Source organism: Capsella rubella, unplaced genomic scaffold, assembly GCF_000375325.1.
Source record: "Capsella rubella cultivar Monte Gargano unplaced genomic scaffold, Caprub1_0 scaffold_8, whole genome shotgun sequence".
In the NCBI taxonomy this organism is placed as follows: domain Eukaryota; kingdom Viridiplantae; phylum Streptophyta; class Magnoliopsida; order Brassicales; family Brassicaceae; genus Capsella; species Capsella rubella.
In genome coordinates, this window is record NW_006238916.1 from 10,272,345 (window position 1) to 10,285,477 (window position 13,133).

Genomic DNA, 13,133 nt, shown 5'->3' on the forward strand with positions numbered 1-13,133 from the left:
ATTCCTCTTACCAATATTTATATAAGCCAAGTTGAAACACTGTGTTGTGTCTACGCGATATAACACTCACATTTATTTAAAATTCTCTAATGATATTTTGTTTTCCTAATCTTTACCGTCCATATGGTGATCGATTATGCTGTTGATAATGTGGGGTCTGTTTTTTTTTGTGATGCCATCAAGCCATTAGAGCATTTTTAAAATCATGGAAATGATCGTTAATAGGCGTTTTGATGTACACTGATGTAACATTCCCATTAACTCTTGCTTTTTTCTTTTGTCTTTTTTTGTATTGTTGCAATAAGAACACTTTCTTATATTTTCTTTTGGCTTCTCCCAATAGTTTCACTTCCACTATCTCTCGTGTCAGTAATCCATCAACAGCATCCCAATATCAAACCGGAAGAGAAATTCATATATATAATCCTTACTAGTTTTCTTAATTATATAACTCATTGTTTTAACAAGATTTACACATAAACATGTGTGTGTGTGTGGGAAGGCTCTAGACATATTTTTCTTTCTTTTCTACCCTATTAGTGAGGTTATTATGATTGTAGTGTGTCTCTTGACTTTATTAAAGGTTAATCTAGAGATATCACTGTAGAAGCTTATAAAAGGCAAATAAAGAAGATTTTTTTTAAAAAAAAAAGCATTTACCAAAAGGGGTAGAATTGTTTTGGGTTTGTGATAAGTGGCTTTTTGTATCTTACAACAGCACTTGAGATTGAAACCTAGATACTTAGATATTATTTTGTAGGATTTATATAATTCGTTTTATACACCAACCCAATCGTTTGTTTAGATGAGAAAGGCCAATTTGATTTGGCTTGGCTTTGTTATAATTTGCCTCTTGGGACTCTGTTTTTCAAGTTTGAGAAAGTTTCGATATTTTTAGTCCAAGATTTTTCAAGTTCTAAAGATTATCATCCCTTGATAATTCTTGTTTAAAATATATATTAATTATCATATGATTTATTTTTTGGAATTTCATTAACTTTTACATATAGTATTATAATATATATCCTCACGTCACGTGTGCATTTTATGTGGCTTAATTACATCATCAAGATGCATGAAGTAAAAGAGGGTTCTGACTCTGTGTGTGTACAAGTACCTGGTGTGCTGGTCCATAGACGCAGAGAATATAGAATATATCTCTAATTGGCAAAGAGTTCCCAAGATTCTTCATATTGTTTTGTTCTGTGGAAAACTCTGAAAATGACCTATTGGAATCTGAGAGAATTATACTTACATTGATGTTACATAGTCTTTTATGTCAAACCAAAAAAAATACCGGAACGCTAAAAACATTCGGGTTTCTAATTTTTAAACCGAGTCATCTATGAGGCTAAATCCATTTTTACCACAGCAAGGCCATGCCTGGCTGGTCAAATCAATCACAGTTCTTGTGTCTCAAACCTAAATCTTGAGCTGGTCATTTTTTAACATCGGAGTCTTTTTTTTTTTGTCAACTGATATTATTGATACAACTAAGAGAAATACATGGTGAAATACAACTTAAGCCGGCGGAAGACGAAAATTTCCCCGGAGTCTAAAGCTCAAACAAGAGAAACAAAGCCGGCGGACAAATAGAAATCCTCGGAAACATAAAAGAAAACCAGACAAATTACAAAGCAGAAGAAATAAACCAAGAAAGAGGACGAACCCTTAACTAAGATAGGACATTTAGGCTTTAACCCTTACATAACACAATAGTCTCAAGAAACAAGAAGATCTCTTCTTTTGAAGCACTTGTAGACGAGATTTACCGAGGATGCACACGGCCAATCCGACGATAACATCAACTACCTCCTATCAGCCAATCTCTCGAAACCAGAAGACTTCGTAACCCGACAAGTAAGACTCGAAAACGCTTCCGGATACGACGATGACGACTGCAGCGTCCATAAACGTCTAGATAGAAGTCTTCAAAACGCAATCAAATCTCAACAGATTTGCAAAGCAAGGACAAGGAGCGAAGCCTAACCTCTCGAAAAACCAAGCTCAAACAAGCACGATGACGAGAAAGCTATCAACCACAACGAACAACAACAACGAGAAGAACCAAATGCAACCAAACAAGACTAACATGTCTTCAACCAAAACAATGCCTATGCTTAGCATGGGAACGATCCCTAAGGAATCAAAGGTGGGACGAGTAGATCAAGGGTGATAGGAAAGACAAAGGCTGGGCGGATAAAACGCAATCACAACCAAACACCACATACGGCTTCAACACGATGAAAAGAACATGAGCGGAAGCAACACTAGGGAAGGATCAACAAAGAAGATACATTATTCTTCGAGCCACACCGTGGATCTATCAGATCCGGAATTACTAACATCTTCTATGTAACCAAACTCCCAACAGAACTGACCACTCCAACCGCAACTATAAACCCAAGAAAGACACTCGAAGCAAACCATAAGACTCCACAATCGGAAACCACAAACTGCTCAAGAGACTAACCATAGAACCCAAGCTAACAAAACGAACGAGATCACGGCCCCAAATTCAAGTGAAACAAAATTTTGGATTCACAATGAAACCCAAATCTTAACCGAAACTTCAAATTGACAAATTTGGAGGTCCAACATCAACCCTCTGAGGAGTAGCTGGCCGCCGACGCAACACAAAAGCTCCGACGTGAAGATCCGTTGTCTGCGCACAAGTGAAGCCCATCTCCATCAAAACCCACCAGCTAAAGGAAACGAGAAACTACAAAACACCAACTAGAAAGAAGCTAGAGTACCCTCTCACGGCAGTGGCGAGGAGCGCCGGCCACCGGAGAGGGCTAAAGGAGGACTGCAACTTGTTGAGCGGCTAGGGCGAACTTGCGAGAGAGAAAGAGTTTTTTTTTTTCTTTCTTTCTCTGTGTGTCCTTATAGCTAGGTTTAACATCGGAGTCTAGACCGTTGAAATTGAAACATACATACATGCTCTAGTATGAAATCTTTGAATGATTTATTAATTATATATATATATATATATATATATATATTACATTTTTTTTTTGGTAAATAAATATGAGAGCAAGAACTGATTCTCTTTTATTATTTCGAAATGGAACTTGCGTGGCTATTACGGATTTGATTCTCAATAATTGCATCAACTAGCTCATAAACGAAATTCACCTTTTTATTAATCTTAAGTCTTAACACATCGAGTAAGAAAAAAAGGGGTTGTTGTCTTACAATAGTTTTATTTTTCAGCTGGTTTTAGTTTTGGTTTTTTCCTTAATGATTATGTATGTGGCTGTTCTTGTAAAGCTTTAAATATCAGTAGTGTGAAAAGATTCAGGGTTCTGATTAGTTTGCCTGTTGCTTTCAGACCCTCAAATTGTCCATTGTCCAATAGCTATTATAAAATTCTACACACCACAATGGGAAAGCTACTGCATATTTGTCATATTGATCTCAGCCATCGACTAATATTAGTAGTTGGGACTGATCACTTAAATTAAGCGGTAAACAGTGAGACTCGATTTGTTTAATATATATGGGATAATATGATTAGTAGATGATTTAAGCAAAAAGATAGCAAATATTATTCTTTTTGTTTAGTTGGATTTGGTTATCATATCCAATGTTCTCTAAATAGTTAAATTTAAATTGGTCATTCAGAGACCGTACGTCTAGTGCCTAAGAGCACCTCCAAAGGGAGGTGTTTAGTGAGTTTCGTAAGTTTATTGTGGACAAAAAATAAATCAAAATTGAACAATTAAATAAAGAGGGAGCCTAAACTAAGGGGTTTTAGAAGTTGTGTTTAGGGGTACTTAAAGACACATGGCAATTACTCATTGGTAAAAAATATATTCTTCTCTTTCTCTTTCTATAATTCTTTCTCCCTCTAACATTTTTATTAATAAAATGTTGTTAAGCATTCTTTTAAAGGTTCACAAATGGAGGTGGTCTAAGCAAACTGTCTAAACGCTTCTTAGTTTCAGGGTTTATTTCAAAATTAATTTTTAACATATTACTTTAAAAATATTTGTATTCAAATATAGTTTATAAATAAATGAAATTTTTTATAAATGATTTGTTAAAAACTGAGTGTTTAATTTTAGGTACTCTAATTATAAATTTAAACGTCTATGCGGCCAAATTCATAACGCTTGTCATATGATATGACTCATTTATATTCTCATGAGAGTTCAGCTTTGTAAAAAAAATGGTTCTTTTTTTTTTTTTGGAAGGTGTCATTATAATGGAGGACCCAAAATTCTGAAGAGATTAGAGTGAAGTAAGCAGACAGATATGAGACTGAGTAACGTGGACGCCACCACTTTCTCTATGGCCACTCCACTAAGTAAGATTTTTTTCCCCCTTCAATTCCTCTGGCTCGTGACTTGCGAAGGCACACGCACCTAAACGTTTTAAGATAAGACCTTTAACTTGGTCCTACGCTTATCTTCTACTACTTTTTCCCTTATTACATCATAATACATGACTTCAGTATCCTATGATCTGTACTTAGTTTCAGTTTTGTTTTGATTGCATTCCATTTTTCTCCACTCTCGATGTTACATTCGCCATGCATATCTACATGCACTGGGTTATATATATATCTTTGGCTTAGATTGGCATTAAGTAATTTTCTCAAATGTTCATTGGCGTGATTAAATGCATGTTAAGCTATTAGTTATAGCGTAATTAATAATTGGTGCTATTATGTCTATACTTTAGCTAAGGTTAGTTCATGACTTGGGATCATGGCTAACAAAGCACCATCCACTCGTCCCGTACGTGCGCAGGCTGTATTTGGAAACATAGCTAGTAACTCTTCTCTACAAATTTCTTTTGGTTTGGCTCACCCGGATGGAGATATTGAGTCATTATAATATAAATAATAGTCGCATGATCATTCCAACAAACATAACTTCTCGATCACCATGCACTCCTGTCGTGCTCATGCCTGATATCCATGTTACCATGTAACTTACATACGCATGCATCGTTCAAGGACTTGATAGATGGATTGTAATATATATCTCAAATCCATATTGAGTTTTTAACCAATTGATTTTTTTTTTAACTCAAATGTTTGTAGTTCTCACCAGAGAGGAGGGGAGAAGCCTACTTGCTAAGAGCATCGAAGACTCTGGATATTCTCCTGATTAGTCTCTCTTAAAGTTACGTATGCCATAGAATTTATATGATCCATCTATGGGAATATTATTACATCAACAATAAAAAATAATGCTACGTATCTTGATATAGAAAAGAATAACAATATATAATGCTACGACTTTAGGAATATCAAATACAATTATATATATATATTCATTTGTTTTTTTGGTTAGTTTAAGAGATAATATTATCTATTACTCTACAGCGACATCATGAAACCTTGCCACCGTTAACTATGAGACTATGTCTAGTCCTCATGTAAATGATTATTATAACTTCTTCTTTTGAAACTCCACTAATTCACCATTTCACCATATGAATTCACCCCGTACATATCAAATTATCTTGGATATTTAAAATCGCATTGTTTATATTAACACAAATCGTCGTTGAGTCTTATCACATTTGGACAATCCTTAATTAATTAGTGTAATTTAGATGGATCAGGCCATGGCCATCGTCACTTGCCTAATATTAGTAATCATAATTTATTTGGTCGATCACTGAAACTGAAATATATCAACAATCTTTTTTCGTATATTTGTATTTATAATTATGTAGAAAAAGGTGTTGTCCAATTAAATTAATCAGTCACTATAGCTTTAATTAGCTTTCTTGATCAGGTTAGAGAGATAAGGCTTTCATCAGCCTTATTCAATTACGATTATTAGTTAACAAAGACGCATATTTTAAAGCGAATAATCAACTCTCTGATAAGCACTTTTTTATTTTTTATTGGTCTAATTTTTAAGCAATATTGGATCATTATTGCACCATTTTTTTTTTACCTTTACGTGCTGATCTTGATAATCTTCCAAATATATATTTTTATAAAACTGAGTAAAATCTAATGACTAGATACGTACTAAAAGCAATTCTTTTTTTTTTTGTAGCAGAAACAAATAAAGTAACCTATATTCGGTTGAACGAGGAAAAGAAAAACTATCTCAAGATACATATACACTATACGGTGATTAGGCCCATATTAAGAAAAAGAAGCCCACTACTCTTTGTAAGTTATATCGGCGTGTTATAACGGGCCGATATGACCCATTTAAGACTGATTAGTAAAATGTTGGCAGCTAGTATGTTGTTTCATGTGTTCAGTGTCATATGTGCCTACACACAAATGAACCTGATTAGTATAATCTACTTAAGTTGGGGGAAAAAAGAAAGAAAAATAGAGCTGAATAATTCTGAAATAAAATTTGTGTGGTAAATCAAAATACGGGATTAGATGCATCGAACTCAGTAGTTGCTATGCAACACACAGAGACTTGGTGCGAAAGCTATGCATTTGTGTCTTTAACTAACTTTATAAGATCGATATATATATAGAATAGATCTTAAATTAACTTTTGTTTTCCAAAGCTTTCGAAGCTCACATACCAATTCCACTGATAAAAAAAAAACCTCCTTTTTGGACACAAACCCACACGACAACAATTTATTTGAGGTCTACTAAAATTTACTAAAGAGATCGACTTTGTTGAAACACTCTTAATCTTCACTGTAGTGAGACGTGTATGTAAATACAACCAGTCCATAAATACTAGTACTACTATTAAAAAGTTGGTCAGTTTATCATCCAACCTTGTTTTTTAACCATACATACTGTTTGTTTGTTTTTTTTTTACTATCTGCATTTTACTGTGTTTTTTTTTCTTTTGTAACAATTCAGATTCAGAACCTCTTTAGTAAAATATCAGCTGTTATTAACAAATATAAGTACATCTTATAAATAAAAAGTTGACAAGTTTTCATGGCTTCTTTCTTGAACGAATCTGTGTTTCCAAAATCTCTTTCCCTATGCAAAAGTATACATTCTCGATTGGGAGAAGAAAGCTTTGGTATCTTGTTTGACACTTCATTAACCAGGGAACTCGTGTTTTAGAGGGGGTTGGTGCAGCAACAAACAATAAATGGAAGAAGAAAATAGAATGTACGTCTCGGATGTATCAAAAAACCAGTAAAATGTGGATTTGTAATTATAGTAGTAAGTTTTATTATCTGTACAAATAAAAATGTTAATAGTAGTATTTGTTTGGAGAGTCCCCCCACGTGAAAATGGAAATGGGAATGGGTTAGTTAACCTTTTTATTATTGCAAGGCCGTTAAGTTGGACGACCGACCGCATTTTTGTCTGCTTTGATGATATTTGTCACCTCACCTCACCTCTCCCTAACATTATATATCACATACGCACATACAAATTGACGCATTACACAACAAATTGTTTTGTGTACCATTATCATGATACCCTTTTTATGGAAATATACTGACAAAAATGTGTTGTAAAACTTCCTAATTTAATTATGCTGTTCCCTAATTTAATATTTTTTTGTAACCAAACTGACATGAAACAAAAAGAATACACAAAAACAAAAACAAACACTGTTGTATTTCTAAATTGATGCCAAATGACGCACCAGTGGTTATATATTGATGAGTTATACCATTTAGAGCTATAAAGTGGTACTTAATATTAGTATTATCCAAAGTCATCGAAGAAGAAGAACAAAGACATGACAAGAAGACAGAAACAAGAAGGGAAGAAAAAACAAAAGTTGGTGTTATGTGTTTGTAGTATTAACCAAAGCGAGAACGAGAGAGCCTATCGATGATATCTCTCAGTCATATAGCAGGAGAGCCGTCGGATGAAGAGCATAATATAATCTGTATTCTCTTTTATTGATGAGCGTATCTATTGTCCAGTCACCACCGTATTACATTTACATTTTTGCAGGTGATGAGAGATCAACATCTATCTGAAGTTTGATCTCAAACCGTTCATTCAATCTCACAAAATCTCATCAAAGGGACCACGTTTTCTTTCGAGGGTGTCCGTGAACTCCTGTCATGTAAAGAGAAAAAGTAAGCTAATATAAAAGTCAAACCTATATCCTTTTTTTCTTTTTTTTCTATTTTTATGTTGGCAACAAGTCATGGATTTACTACCCTTAAAAGAAAACGTACAATCATTCGTGGTAGTGAATAATGTTATATTAACATCTATTGCGAATTTGTGACGTCCAAAAAAACGTTACCAAGTTAAAACTAACGTTTAATAAGAGTCGTTAAATCTCTGGTTCTTACATGCGTTATACATTTTTTGTTTGTCCTAATCTCAGTAGTAATCACAGCTTTATTATAAAAACTTACGTAATGAGATAGACACATGGCAAAGGCCCGCGTAAACAAGTCTTTGAAACGGACAACACATTTTTAAAAAAAAATACATATATCACCGGTTTCATACTTTGTAGTCAAAGTTAGGTATGAAGAGGAGGACTCTACGTGGACTCGTTTTAGTCAACTTTTTTTAGAAACCTTCTTCTTTTACTCGTTTCATTCATTTATTTTATTGTTCTAATACTATCATTACTATATAAAAAAAACAAAAAGAACGCTCTAAACAACGCCGCATTTGACTCCATGTCTCGTTTTTGAAAACCAAGTACCATCTTATATTAAGATTAGTTCTTGTTGATAGAGTATAAGTTTATTGGTTTTGTGTTTTAAGTCTCTGACAAATACGCAAAATGGATATTAATTTCCATCTAAGTACAAACATTTTGATTGGAATTACTATATGTAACTTAATAAGTTATAAACCGACATGGCCGACTTCAAATTGGAAGAGAAGATCGTTATTCGATAATCTTCTCATCCACCAAATGCAGTTTTATGAAGCTGAAAAAAAAAAACACAAACTTCCAACGGACTTACTCAAAAGATACACCAAAAAAATATTTAAAGAATAAGTAAGTTACACCAATATAGCATTTATTTTGAATTGTTATGGATGTTGAATAGTGTAGTCTAGTTCCAAAGTATATCTAGATGGAAAAAAGAAGAAACTCAATAAGAATCTCTACCAATCTTAGTAATATATTTTCAAATTTGAAAACATACACTCCTAAATAAGTTACAAAATAATTGAATATCATTAGTCATATACTAGCAGAATTTAAATTATATTGACTTTGGAAAATGCTTTTTTACTGGCGCAAGTAAAAGCCGATAAAATGGTTTATATCAGAAAGGCCAGAAGAAAGAGAGAGAGAGAGAGAGCAAAGTTTCATTTGTTGTGTAGCACTTTGTCTCTCGCATCCCATTTTTCAAAATCTCTCTTTATCTCTATCTCTCTCTCTACCTCTCTCTTCTTCATTTACTTTCTATAAATCCAAACTCATAAACAAAAGATTTTGTCTTTCCATCAACATCACTCTCTCATACATAACTCCCCCCTAATAAAACTCTCACTTTAACTCCTTCTTCACTTCGTGTTCTTCGTCTTTCTTTTCACTTTTCTTTTTTCTCCATAAGCAAAGAAACAAAACACATATAAAGGATGAATTCAAGAGCGTTCAGAGGAACAACTACAGATAACAACTATTTGGTCCCCAGGAGATCCAAAGACCAACAAGACACCAGTCCGGACCGTAACCGAATCTGGTCTGAGCCTCGTCATAAACCTGTTCTTAACCGGAAAGTCCCGGTCGTCTATTATCTCTGCCGGAATGGTCAGCTTGACCATCCTCATTTCATGGAAGTCACTCTCTCTTCCCACGATGGTCTTTATCTCAAAGGTAATTCAACAATCTCTTCTTACCTTTTTTAATTTATTATATATTCAAAAAAAAAATTCCCACTTCTTTCTTGATCCACAACTGGAAAACAACACTTTTCATACTTTTGTTCAAGAAAGTTGCTTTTTTTGAGTTCAAAAAGTTTTCAAACTCTTTTTTCCTTTTTTTGGCTCTTTTCTCTTTCAAGAACTTAATTGGGAGGCAACTAAAAAAGGTTTTGAACTTTACAATTTGGTGTGTTTCCATTTTCTCAGATGTGTTAAACCGCTTGAATGATCTTAGAGGGAAGGGCATGGCAAGTCTCTACTCTTGGTCTTCTAAACGGTAAACGATTCTTAACTCCACCGTCGGATCTATTTAAAGCTTCTTCCTTTAAAACTCTCTCGACCGTCGGATCTTCTGACATTTTTTTTCATATTTCAGGAGTTACAAAAATGGTTTCGTCTGGCACGATTTATCAGAAGACGATTTCATCTTCCCAGTTCAAGGTCAAGAGTATGTTCTCAAAGGCTCTGAGGTTCTTGATTCTTGTCTTGTCTCAAACCCAAGAAGCCTCCTCGAAACCACGTCCTTCAGAGATCCGAGATCTTTAAACCCCTGTAAAAACTCCGGCGACGATATCCCGGCGGTGATAAATCGTCGGAGAAACCAGTCTTGGAGCTCCATCGATCTCAGCGAGTACAAGGTCTACAAAGCAACCGAATCAAGCGCCGAGTCAGCTCAAAGACTCGCCGCAGACGCTTCTACTCAGACAGACGATCGAAGGCGGCGGAGAAAACCGGCGAAAGAAGAAGTGGAGGAGGAAGTGAAAAGTCCGGCGAGTTACGAGAATCAGAGCACAGAGCTGAGCAGAGACGAGATATCACCTCCACCGTCGGATTCGAGTCCCGAGACTTTAGAGAATCTCATCAAAGCAGATGGACGGCTGATATTGCGTCCTAGCGAAAGCAGCACCACCGATCATCGGACGGTGGAGAGTCTATCAAGCGGGAGAATGAGAGCTTCTGCTGTGTTGATGCAGCTGATATCGTGCGGTACGATGTCGTTTAAAGAATGCGGACCTGTTCTGCTGAAAGATCAAGGGCTGTCGTTGACTGGGCGTAGCGGGTGTACGCTAAGGAGAGAAGCAGGTGATAATGAAAGTGTGGAGAGGGTAGAGAAGGAATTAAAGAGTTTTGGAAGGGTACAATTGGAAGATAAGGAGTATTTTAGCGGCAGTTTGATTGAAACCAAGAAGGAACTTGTTGTTCCTGCTTTGAAAAGATCTTCTTCTTACAATGCTGACAGGTAAAAAAACAAAACAAAAACATCAAGCAGTTCGCTTTCTCTTTATGTGAAACGGCACGTAGTTTCTGTTTTCACCTTTTATGAATTTCCCCGTACGTGGCAATAATTGGGTGTGGAGTTTTGATTGAAGAGCTGAAAATGGTAAAGTTTGTACAAGTACATTTTGGGATGTCTTTCAAACGTCTCTTCGTTTTGGAACTCTTCTTTCTAATTAGTTTTTTTTTTTTAAACATTAACTGAGAAAGTTTCTATGGTGATTGATATATTTTGATAAATTTATTAGGAGCTCAAGGATGGGACCAAGGACTGAGAAGGACGAGGAAGAGGCGGTTCGAGCTAAGTGCATTGCGAGAAAACCGAAGTCGGTGGCTCCAAGGAACAGTAGTGGGCAGCAGTAAATGAAACGGCACGAATGTCTGATGAGAAGGAAGCTAGACGGCACGAATGTCTAACAAGGTTCGAATAACAAAGAAGAGAAGAATAGGGAATGATGATGAGTTGTAACTTGTAAGCATTGTGAATTGTGTAGGTTACTTAACTATATAAAATTTCCTTTGCATGCTAAGAAAAAAAAAATCAAGATGGGTGCATCTATATATTTATATATAAATGTTGTAGTTTGAACCATAGGTGTCTTTTGAGGTTAATTTTGCAATCTGATTTTTCTTTTATAACCCCAATATTAACTTATAAACTAGTTGTAATTGGGAATTTCAATTATAAATTTCAGTTAGTTTTGACAAATTTTTTCATTCTTTTGGTGTTTTTTCCCATTGATAGCTAAAACAAAAATACTAAATGATTATAGGAAGCTTCGTTTACTTTGGGAATGAAATGTCTAGTATTACTGTAGTAGTAACCATTGATTAAGGTTCTAGTGAGTAGTGAATACAAATGAACTAGATTTCTCTAAGTTAGCTGATAACTAACAATTTGATACATATAGCTAATTTTTGCAGTAAAAAAAAAAAAAAAAATTTGCAGTAAAGAAACCATTAGGGTCAATTTAGTTGAGTATATTACAAATTGACTATAGTTTGGGATGATTAGTTTTGAGAAGAAGTGAATTTTTATGTTTCTGGAAATATCGCATTGAAATCATTATATTATATGCGATAAAAGGCATTGAAATGTGGTAAAGTGATATATTTGTCCTTGAAATTGTAAATAGCTTAGAGTCAAATGTTGGGGTAGTGCCTTGAGGTTACAAATTTATAATTCTGAAAAAGTCTCTATGCCCTTTAATTTTGGCCTATTTGTCCTTTTTGGGCGTCAATTTCAAAATTTATAGTATTAGCACGTACACAATACTATTTTTTTATTTTTTATATATAATATAATCGTACCAAAAATAAAATTACAATAACCAACAATCTTGTCTTTTGACTTTGAAAACTTAGAAGTTTCCACTTACCCATTTCTAGAAGTGTTAAATAGCACTGTGTTATTCAAAGTCTTCTCATTTACATTCATAAATTCTTTTACATTATGAATTCCAACGACATGCATTTATTAGTGTGGACATCAAACTCGTAATATAAAATTGCTTTAGACATGATATTTTTGCTGAATACATTCAGAAGTCATATATAAAATAAAGTTTAGGTTGACAAAAGAACAAGGAAAAAGGTTAGACCAAATTCAAAATAAAGTACACTGTGTATATATATTGAAATATGGAGTCTATCAAAGGCTTTCAGTCTTGTTGCAGTACATTCAAGAATAAATAAAGATAAATAAACATATATAATAAGGGCATATAGATATAAGATCTTGCAGTAGGTGACTGACTTCATTGAAGTGAATTCACATTTTGGTAGAAAGAGCTGTGATTGCGTGTACACACATTGTACTTCACCAGTTCACAGTTTTACTTCTTTTTTTTACTATTCAGTTTCACTGAAAAAAACCGGTAAGGGGAGGTAATCATATCTCACATGGAAGACGATGTAGTTGTCTAGTCTCAATCTAAGATACCAAACTCGAGAGCTACTAGCCTTAACCACTAGTAATAACGATGGACTCTCCATTCGTGTACATTTCGATATTATTAGATTCATGCGATAAAGATGTTTGTACGAGCTGCATTTTTCGAATTTGGAGATTGATAAATAATGATAC

General features: G+C 34.5%; 1 protein-coding gene across 1 annotated transcript; it reads left to right on the forward strand.

The window, feature by feature from the left end:
* Positions 1 to 9,309: 9,309 nt before the first annotated feature.
* On the forward strand, positions 9,310 to 11,683 carry LOC17875686 (protein UPSTREAM OF FLC). Its single transcript, XM_006280457.2, has 4 exons — positions 9,310 to 9,725; positions 9,980 to 10,049; positions 10,149 to 11,012; positions 11,296 to 11,683. Exons 1-4 carry the CDS (start codon positions 9,488 to 9,490, stop codon positions 11,408 to 11,410), a joined length of 1,287 nt encoding a protein of 428 aa, XP_006280519.1. The 5' UTR covers positions 9,310 to 9,487; the 3' UTR covers positions 11,411 to 11,683.
* The last annotated feature ends 1,450 nt before the right edge of the window (positions 11,684 to 13,133 follow it).

Bases quoted from the DNA above. Each gene is read 5' to 3' on its own strand.
- LOC17875686 (XM_006280457.2), top strand. From the start codon at position 9,488: ATGAATTCAAGAGCGTTCAGAGGAACAACTACAGATAACAACTATTTG. The intron at 9,726-9,979 runs GTAATTCAACAA...CCATTTTCTCAG, and splicing joins CGATGGTCTTTATCTCAAAG to ATGTGTTAAACCGCTTGAAT. The intron at 11,013-11,295 runs GTAAAAAAACAA...TAAATTTATTAG, and splicing joins TCTTCTTACAATGCTGACAG to GAGCTCAAGGATGGGACCAA.